General features: G+C 41.8%; 1 protein-coding gene across 2 annotated transcripts; it reads right to left on the bottom strand.

Moving 5' to 3' along the window:
• Positions 1-2,982: 2,982 nt before the first annotated feature.
• Positions 2,983-7,964, bottom strand: dhh (desert hedgehog signaling molecule). 2 transcript variants are annotated; one of them, XM_046395870.1, is made up of 4 exons: positions 7,723-7,964; positions 6,935-7,377; positions 4,015-4,276; positions 2,983-3,889 (listed from the first exon to the last, which is right to left on the bottom strand). In XM_046395870.1, exons 2-4 carry the CDS (start codon positions 7,241-7,243, stop codon positions 3,078-3,080), a joined length of 1,383 nt encoding a protein of 460 aa, XP_046251826.1. In that variant the 5' UTR covers positions 7,244-7,377; positions 7,723-7,964; the 3' UTR covers positions 2,983-3,077. The 2 variants fall into 2 exon arrangements, with proteins under 2 accessions (XP_046251826.1, XP_046251825.1); XM_046395869.1 differs by having other exon boundaries at positions 6,935-7,964.
• Between the last annotated feature and the right edge of the window lie 2,557 nt (positions 7,965-10,521).

The raw sequence follows: 10,521 nt of genomic DNA, 5'->3' as shown, positions 1-10,521 counted from the left end.
CCAGGGTGTACCCCGCCTCTCGCCCGTAGTCAGCTGGGATAGGCTCCAGCTTCCCCGCGACCCTGACGGATAAGCGGTATAGAAAATGGATGGATGGATGTTCCAACATGGGCTTTAACTAAGGTTAAGGAGCAATATAAGTTGCAGTCTGCTGGAGGTGAACAGATCATGTTCAGTGTGGGGTTGGGATGTGGGTCATCAACATCGGTATCATGAGGAAGGATAGGTTCAAGAAAGCTGTTGATCTGAGATCTCCTCAATTTCTTAATTGTTACTTTTGAATTAAGCTACTTTTGAGTGTGACAGGATGTCATTGCTATTATTATTTCAGAAAGTGTAGGACAGCCTAGAAGACATGTTAGTGAAAATATTTCCCATTCTGTAAACTACTAAACTGTGCACTTGAAAATCCTCTTGTGTGTATAGTTCTAATTCAGAACACCCACCTCCTTGTGCTATCCATTCATGGGACACAATGTGAACGAAAAGCTTGAGGTTGTACATGCAGTGAAGCTTGGATGTCATTGGAATGATCCTGTGAATGTACAGAAAATTAGACTGGGCAACATTCTGTCCATTTATGAGAAGCTCACATGTTTAATCCACATCAGCTGCTGTGTATCTCCTTTCATCCCTTAGAGAGAAAAAAAACACCGAACTGTTACAGGTAACTTATTTAGGCCACAACTTAACACTTAGAAGTAACTGTAGAGAAGAGCATCTGCTAAATGTCTCAGGGCTCAGATGAAGCCATGAGCATAATGTTACAATAATTCTTATCAACTGTGTGAATGCAGCTCCACGAAACCAAATGAAGAATTGTCTTCCAAATGTGACCTGAAATTATGAATGTCTTGGTTGAGTCTACAGTTGATACAAAGTCAGATAGTCAAGTTAAAGAGAGAGGGAGCCAAGAGACCAATAATTCTTTTCATAAATATCACAATGTTTGCGTATGCAGAACTTAGTTGACAGCAATTCTTAATGATACCAGGAAAAGTCATGCTTTTTAGAAGACTGTTTTTAAAAATCATGATTGTTTGACTTAGCAGGACATTTTAAATGGTAATTATAGTAGTCAAAGAAAAAAGTGGTTTCATATTGAGTTTTCATATCTTTCACGACTGTTGTGAGACAAGACAAAAAACTCGGTTTCAGAGGTGTTAGAACTACTGAAAAATTTGCCAATAACTTTTTGCCTGGTGTAAGTTTCAGTCAGGTTTGGAGACATATGATCTGTTACCTTCTATACAGAAAGAGTTGACCCAATTTTTTCAGGCAAATTAAGAAAATTTGATAATGTTTGGAAAAATGTTTTGTGCTATTACAATCCAATGATGAATCTCCACTATCTTGTGTGTCTCAAAACATATTGTCATCACAATTCAAGCCTGATCACTCTGGTCTGCATTATAGAAACTGCATATTTTACTTGGGGAATGTTTGTTTGTCAGTGTCTGAATGTGGGGTGCACAGGTTCTCATTTTGAAAATAGGATATTACTTGTCCCTCTGACAGGATTAGTTAACTCCCCATTCAGCTTTAGCAAGATTGGATTAGATTTTTGAGGGCGAGGGGGGGGGGGGAGAGAGGTTGGAGGATGTGACTGATTGGCCAATGAGTGTAAATAGAGGGTGGTATTAGGACACCGGCCTTTTCCTATTGGCCAGTCAATGGAGCGGGTGCTTTCCCATCTGCCTCTTGTATCTCAAGGATAATCCCCTAGAAATACCTCCACAGATGTTTGCAACAGAACATAAACCCGAAAGAGAGAATATAGTTTGGGTGTTCAATGTGCAATTTGTTACTGTTATATCCTGTAAAGGGTACTGGAAAACAACAGAGTAGGTTACCTGTGGGGAATATTGTTTAGTCTGTTTACTTAATATTTGATTTGTTTTGTATTCACAATTAATTTAACATATTGTGGAGTACTCTATGTAAATATTTGCTGTATTGTGAATGCTGTAAAATGCTTACAGAGTGCAGTATTTAGAGTAGTTAGTGTATGAACAAGGACATTCAAGAAATGATACGAAATAAAATTCACAGGCATGATACCAGTTCCCCCACAAGGGGGTGTATAACCTTGTACTACTGTACATATTCTGAGAATTGCCTTGCATATTATTATGTATCTTAGAAAATTAGTTTTACATGAAAAATGAATAAATATTTATGAGTAACTGGTAAACAGCACTTGTAATATTTCAGTGCTGTTTGACTGGTGTAAACTGTGAACTGTGCTAAACCTCTGACAGTTGTAGCACTTGTGACCCAAATTGATCAGTGGATAATATATAAAACTGTCTCTAAGAAACCCATTGACTTCCTTTAAGTAGTCATGTGATTAAGTCTGGGGTGAAGTTAGTGTAGGGTGTAGGGAATATTAAGTATGTTTGGGCTTTTCATTAACCCGTCGGCCTTCCAGACTAGATTTCCACAGAGGTCTTGAAGACTGCAGTACACATATACATAATCTTCACTGTGACCCTAAAAACAATCCCTGGCATATGTCTTTGTTTTTTTTTGTTTGTTTGTTTGTTTTTCACAAAACAATTCTTTCATGTTAAACAAGCAAAAGACAAATCACTTAGAGTTTTGCTAAATAAAATTACATTTTAATTTCTTTTATGACATGACAACAAGTGAGGACATACATGTAGTGGAATTATAATAATAACACAAAACATTTATATATTATGATTCAGACAGTACAAAAATAGAGATTCTGTTGTGGGAAGATTAATTCCTTTCCCATTATAATATGGATTTTTTTTTTTTACATGTATAACTAAAACATTTAAAATAACATGATGTAGAATATAATACTCATTTTGTCAAGACTGTTTTTATATTAACCTGCTCAGATAGTTTGCTTAATTGAGCTCAGCTTCTAATTAAATATCACTTAGGTATTAGCATGCGTATCTTGATGATGGATTATAATGCAAACAAGTTGAAAAAAAAGCAAGCGAGCCATTCCAGTGCTTTTAATTTATTGAACAAGAGAACAGGAAGCGTTAGCGTTGGAACATTGAACAGTGTGACATGTACTGATCTATAGTTCTAGGCTTTTAAGAATGAAATAAGTTGGCATCTAAAAAGATACAGCCAAAACTGTACAGCAGTCTAGCATACCAGTGTACATGTGATGACCCTCTGTGCTTCTCATTCATTTCAATCCTCAGAGGTTCACTCAGATTGTCTTGTTTGCTCAGAAAACCATTATTCACAAACACACCTCCTGTATCCTTTGCGACCAAAGTGCTACAATGCAATGGAGTCTTAGTGCAAGCTGTTTCACTGTCTGTGGTCTGCTGTTCTTTTGTTGTCACCCCCCAAAGTATTTGGCTAAATGAGGAGACAAATCGCACAGGTCCAAACGCCCAGTGTGCAAGTTGGTGATTCTCCACCAGTGCATAGCTGGATGCCAGCACCCCATCAACAAACACTGTTCCAGCTTCTGTTAAGGGTGCATACACTCCCACACTCTCGTCTACTGAAACTGAGATGATTTGAGATGAACGTACTTGACCCTCTGCTGCATGGATGAGAACACAGTCTCCTGTTTTGGCTCTGCTAGCATATTGAGCCTTGTACTCACTGCTGTCAAGTCTGCAATGGGCTGCTAAAAAGACCAAGTGATGTGGAGTGACAGCCAATCTGTGGCCATCTTCTGTCTCCAGAGACAGAAAAGTAGACCAGCTTTCTTGGTCACGATGCAAAAACAAGAGGACTTGGCTAAACACGATTTGGCCTGTCCCAGACAGGGCCATGACTCTGTCTCCAGGAGCCAGCGACGACAGGCTCCTCTGCACCCCTCCAGCAACCGTCACCCGGGCCCAGCCAGGGAAACAGCCACCTTTTTCCACTGCGACAGAGTGATCTGCAGGGAGATCAGTAGAAACTGATGACTAAGCACAGACTGTCTTAAATATCCTAATACATCACCTACGGAAGAAACACAGTTAACTACATGATCCTATATGAGAGCTCCCTCCTTAAACTTACCAGCTTTTACTGAGCAGTGAATGTGATATTTGGACTCATAATGGACCCAGTCAAAGCCAGCCTCCACAGCCAGCTGGGCAAGAAGGCCATACTTGTCCGTTTCTCTGTCGTCAGTGGTTATATCCACGGCCCGGCCTTCATAGTGCAAAGAGCCAGGAGGATGGTGACCGTCCTCATCCCAGGCCTCTGTCACGCGTAAGTGTACCCCTGGCCACTGGTTCATCACTGCGATAGCCAACCTGTTCAAACAGTCCTTACATCGCTAGGAACAGAATAAGGCAGAGGGGAAAAATGTTCAGTTTGGAACAGTATTAACTGATAAATCTGCCAATGACAATATTAGCTTGTCACAGATAAATCAGCATCAACAAATCTGCTGGTCAATAAATAACAAAAAATTGCAGTATGGAAATTTCAAGAAGGTGTCTCCATTATCTGGTTTATCTACAGTATTAGAAATGAAATTAAAAATATCCCACTCGGTACATATCTTGGTTATAGTTCTTTTGAATAAAATTTGAGGGATCCTTATCAAGAACGCTCATTATAAATTTGATCAAATTACACTGACCAACAATCATTATCAAATTTTCAAGCTTTCAAATATTAGTATCGGCTTTAAAAATCCAGTATCGCTCTGGCTCTCGTAAAATTATTTTAACAACTCTCTCATGAAGTATTGTATCCTCTCAAAAGACAAAGGAAAGAACATGTGAATTGTGTCAGTATTATAAGTATTATAAGTTTTTCGTTTAAGTTTATTGTTCCTATGCAGAATTGTGAGCATTTCCACTTACTTTTTATTGTAGTCTCTCTTTTACTTTATTCTTTTGCCTTTTGAAATGTATGGTGGGAAATAAGAGAAGTTTTGGGTGGTATCTCTGTGATTTCTCTTGTATCTTTGGATATTGTACAGCATGAAAACATCAATTAAAATACAAAAGGATTTTCAGTTAATTTGAAAGACAGTAATGACATTTTTTAACACTGCAGCGTGTGACATGTACACTGAAAGGCATGTGTGAACCCGAGTCAAGACACTTTGTAGTCACTGATTTACAGGGAAAACGGACTAGCCGAAGCGTACGAGAGGCATGCGTAGTATGTAAGCATACTGTACACCTCAGTGTACGAACTGATTTCAGCACAACACAAAATAAAATGATTCCATTATTTCAACACTGTCTCTGGCTCCCAGGTTATGATTGTTTGTCTGCTGGCATCACCACACAATTTTCCTCTACTCTGCTAAAGGCCATCTCAACCTTGCCCAAACAATCAGGGTACAAGAACAAAGCTACTGTAGCCAGTTTGGCACATTCCTTGGCCTTTTCAACAGGGTGACAGAATAATCAAGGCCATTCTCTGCCTTTCCAGATTGTTCCAGGCATACGAGTTGGTTCCTTTCACCCATGAGACATTTGATCAGAAATGTGCACAGTGACTCCTAACACCCCCGTGGGATGTGATGTTACAGACTGTGTCAGCATTGTCACAAAATATCAGGCTGAAAAATGATGAAGTCAGCAACTGAGATGATACATTCATTATCATCTCCTGAACATGGTTTCTCTTGTGACTTGCGATGTGACAGGTCTTGTGGCCTATAATTGACTGAGTAAAGCTTATCTTACAAGTGAATAAGAAAAGGGTTTTTTTTTTAACAAAACTGACAGAAAATGAGGAGGGTGGAGCGGGAGAATAAAAGTTGGGTGAGAAGGAAGCAGTGTAGCGGAGGGCCGAGGTTGGGACTAAAGAGAGAGGGCAAAGGGCAAGAATAAGAATGTATGGGCATGGACTTGGGAATGTGACAGCAAGAGTGAGAAAGCGAGAGGGACAGAAAACAAACTGGGTACATTTTTCTCGCAATGCCATTGAAGAGAGGCGTTTCATTGTCAGAACTACAATAGTCGCTTTTCCGACGGTGCCATTACTTCAGCAGGCGGGAATTTTGTATAGGCGACCCCTCTGAGTCTCCAAATGACACACAAAGAGTGTCTTTCACATCTGGGCAAAAGAGGGGCACAGGCACACATACACACACTCATACTGGGCATCAGCAGGGCACACACATACGACCACAGGTTTCCATCGCGTACAATCACTTGGGGAGGGAAAGGAACACAGATTCATATCCCAAACAATCACAAAAAGCCACTGCATCCGAAACAGAGTGACATCCAAGTGTCAAGGAAACCTTGTGGTCATATTCAGCAGTGCGGCATTCAAAATGTTTGTCCATATCTCTTACCAGAACTTAAATCCTCCTGGCCACTGACTGTCTTCTCTAGGCTTGAGATTTGAATTTGGATAGTGATCCTCCCGTAAACATTAAGGAATTCAGGTTTAAGTGCCATGCCTGGATATTTCCCCTGGCAGGCACACTGAGAACCTGTCACAGGAATAGCTTTATTTCCAATAGCAAAGGCTTTGGTTAAAGATTAAAAGGAAGTATTCCTGAAATGGAAAGCAGTCTCTTAAAGGGTAGTGTTGAATTACATCCTGATCTTCTTATCTCAAGAAAAGGGAGGGGGAGTTTGATTAAAATGTACACACACTTGTGCTGAACATTTGTTTGTGTGTTAAGAGCCTGGCAAGGGCAGGTAGTGTAGAACAACAAACAATGAATGAGGTTATATGATGGATTGGGAAGGTGCCCTGCAGGTTGGCAGGTTATGAGCTGTGAACTGCTGTCTGTCCCCTCATGTGAATGTGGTTAATCGATAATCTAGCAGAGGAATTTGCTTGAGAACGTCAAGAGACACCAGTGAGAGCATCCTTCAGTGAACCTGCAGCTTACTCTCTGCCCTGGGGGCCCATTTCATTGTACTTACCCTGGAGCAATCACCAGGTATCACTGGAATCAATGGAAACAACATATCGTCAACATTCAACAAAATCTTCAGCACACCAATCTCACCTTAGTCATAAAGCGGTCTGCGTTGGTGTTCTCCTCATCCTTGAAGACAATGTCTGGGTTGTAGTTGCACACAAGTTCATTGAAGCGTTCAGAGTTGCGTGTGATCTTGCCCTCTGCTCTCCCGCTGGCACCAAGGTTGTTTTCTGAGAAGTTGGGGAAAAACTGCTTGTAGTGCATGGCTGTGAGTTTCTTGGGCCTGGAGCGGATGCCATACCCATGGCCCGGTCCACATGCCTGGACCAGCCACATACAGGTCCACGCAGCAAGCAGGCTGAGCTGTGCCAGGCGGGCCCACCAGGACTGCTTCATTGGGGAGGCTTGGGGCTCCCAGGAGTCAATAGCTCACGGTGCCTACAGCAATACCCCAGTTCCAGGTGTGTGATAGCATGTGAATGAGGGTCAAATCTTGGTCCATTCCAAATCATGTGGTATTAAAGCTGATACTGATATGACAAAAAATAGTAATCATTGGGACATGTGGGTACTTCTTTTTTTATGATCAGAAAAAAAAGAGTTCAGTAGTGCAAAGTCAGCAGTCCTGACTCTAGGCTTGCACTGACAAATACAAGCCCAGTGGATGAGCTGATTGGCTGAAACCTAAACTTTCGGAAGTTTGGCATCAGCTATTAAAAATAAGAAGACAGAATAGATTTGGAAGGTTTCTTCACAAAGATTTCGCCAACTATTAGCCACCTCTAAGCCTCCTGTGAACTGAGAGTCATCTTCGTACGTCCGCCACAGGTACCAGGCTTGACGCAGGTGCTTTTCGTGGGTTTCTACTCACTTACCGCTTCTCTTTCCGCGCAGCTCCACAAACGGACGCACGCCAAAAGCCCGACTGACTCCCTGCAAATCCTAAGGACGCTCCCGTGGCGCTCTCATCCTCTTTGTCCATACGGAAATGTCTCTCATGAGATTTTTTTTTCCTTCTCTTCTTCGTCCACCGTCTTCTGTCGCGTTGCAGAGCTCCTGGCCACCTTGCACCAGCCATTGGGTCTTATTAGCGTCCGGACAAGATTGCCCTCCCTTCCTCTGCGCGCTCCCACTGCGACAGCACACGCCTCCAATTCAACCTTACAAAGAACATATGTTTAGGCTACTTATGTTAACACAGCGACCACCACCCACCTCCGCCACCTTCAATATTTAAGGACAAATCACATACTGATATTCTGGGCAACTTTTCCATATCAAACTGCAAAGTTAAATCGGTTTCTTTAATTGTTTGAGACACAAGGTAATTTTGATTTCAACTGTACCTTTTTTTGAGGCATGTTTAGAGCCTAAAATTTATTATATTTTGAGAACAGAATTCATTTGTCATTCAGTCATTTGAATAACCTTGAACCAACTTGCATCTGCTCACTCATCCCACCCATTGGAGTGGACAGGTCAACTGCGATGCTTGTGTTATTAATAGATGGAGTTGAAGGTGAGGGTCTGAGAAGGAACACAAGTGTTCAGCCTTGACACCCCTGACTGTGACTTACAGTGCTACCTTCCTGTGTTTGGGGAGCCAGCCTGACCCCCTGAACCCAGTGCACCCAAGACCTCTCCACTGGAAACACCCGCTGGCCACATCACAACATATTATTTTTATCCATCTCAGAACAATAGCTGGGAGAGCCATAAAATGTGTCAGATCATGCCAAAGAAGGAGCAGAAAAGTAAGGAATCATTATGTCTCACGGGTCTGACTTCTGTAATCACATACGGAAGCATAAATTAATGGCGAGTTAAAGGTCAAAGTTTGTCACCATCCTATCTGTAGCTTCCTGGAACACTTGACGACTCAATTCATCATGGCCAGTTTCTTCATTGTGACTTTGTTTCAAAGAATCATCAGCCCACTTGCAACAGAGCTGCTCAGTCTTTACTGGACATTCATACACATTTTTTTGTGGTTTGTGTTAGTGCATATCTTATAGTGGTTGTGCTTACATGCTAAGGTTGCTTCAAGATTAAATTACTATAAAGACAACCTCTTGATGTCCAATGAGACCAGATTTTATCTTAAAAGCAACTTTGCATTTCCCATACTGAACACTACTTTCTCAACAGCACTTAACATTTGCTTAGTGACCTGGCATGGGTCACTGAGCTCCACACTGACCATGGAAAGGCATCCTTGTTAGGGAAGCTTCCAGAAGATCCCAGGATGTTGAAGGGAGGGGTGGCAAGGCGAAGTTGCATCTTCCTGTCCTTATGGTAAACATGGACAAAGGCTCAAGTCTGGCCTGAGCACCACAGATGAGAGATATCAGCCTTCATGACAAACGCAGGGAATGTCTCAATCAAAAAAAGCAACAAACACTTTCATATCTACAATTATCCACACCGACATTTCTCTTCAAAGCCATATGAGAGAAGAGATTTCCATCTGACATGAAAGGGAAAGGAAGGAAGCAAACATCTGTGAGTTGGAGATGGAAATAAAGTCATTATTATTATTAGTTTTTTATTTTGGTGCCCCCATCCTCCTGCCTCCCAGTCTCCTCCTGGCCCTTAGTATTTTACTCCCCCATTTCAGGATGGGAGTACATGGCTGGGTGAATGGTTGGGTTTCCTGCTAAGCCACAGCACAGAAAACGAGATCTTTCCTGTCTTGGTTAGCCTACCCTGCTTTGTTCTTTCCAAATAGTAGCCTGTGCTTGCACCTGGGCTAGCGGTCAAATACAAGTAAATATCTGCAATCCAGGTTTTTTCTTTTTCTGTATAATTGTCTTTGTCATACAGGATCACTAATGTTGCCAAATACTGGCCATTTCCAAATGCAGCCAAGGATGAAAACAGGATTGCAAGTTCTTTCTTAAGTATACGGTCATTGTAAAACAGAAATTAGGTTTTGAAACAATGCCTGCTTTTACATCTCAAGTGTTTGTCTTGTCTCTTGGAGCTGAATAGACACTCTACAGGAACCACTTCCTCAGATGGAGGCCACTACAAGGGTTAGGGGGAAAGGAAAGTCAAGGAACTGACACCTAACCATCTCCCTCCCCTCTCCCAAACACACACGTCCTTTCTCTCTGCCCACTACGGCACCTCCCATTCCACTGTCTCTCACCATGTTATCAGCGCAGGAAGAGGCAGGGTGGTGCATTCTGATGTGGCTGCCACTGGATGATTCTTGGCTTATGTATTGTAACTTTGTGGTAGCACTGTTTTGTCATGCATCACAAGAATTGAAGAACCTGCCTCTGCGGGAGTCGTGATGACTTCAGGTGTAACACACACAGTGATGCAAAATCTGTGCGTAAAGTCCAGGTTCACATTACTTTGCTCAGGTTTGATTTGAAAAAGAGCACCAGGGAGCTCAGGTTGAGGCAATGCTGCACTGCAGTGGACAATAGACTGAGAGGGGTGGAACTTCCTGGCACCAGACAAGCAGGTCAAAGGTCAGATATGATGCTTTACCTTGTTCTGTGAGCCTGGCCTACAAAAGGTCATTTACATTGTATAGGTTATATGCTGATTAAAGCACATTAGAATTTAAGTTACAACATTACAGGTTTTTCCCTAAAGATCCAGGTCACATCAGTCACCCAGTTATCCATTGAAACAATGGCCTGTGACAGTCAACTGTGTGA

The sequence above is a fragment of the Scatophagus argus genome, chromosome 8, assembly GCF_020382885.2.
Source record: "Scatophagus argus isolate fScaArg1 chromosome 8, fScaArg1.pri, whole genome shotgun sequence".
NCBI lineage: Eukaryota > Metazoa > Chordata > Actinopteri > Scatophagidae > Scatophagus > Scatophagus argus.
The sequence above is the reverse complement of the archived record's forward strand: the minus strand, read 5'-3'. Positions and strand labels throughout refer to the sequence as shown.

Coding starts and splice junctions, on each gene's coding strand:
- dhh (XM_046395869.1), bottom strand. CDS start 7,243: ATGAAGCAGTCCTGGTGGGCCCGCCTGGCACAGCTCAGCCTGCTTGCT. Junction 4,277..6,934: donor CAGACCGCTTTATGACTAAG/GTGAGATTGGTG, acceptor TTCTGTTCCTAG/CGATGTAAGGACTGTTTGAA. Junction 3,890..4,014: donor TCACTGCTCAGTAAAAGCTG/GTAAGTTTAAGG, acceptor ATCTCCCTGCAG/ATCACTCTGTCGCAGTGGAA.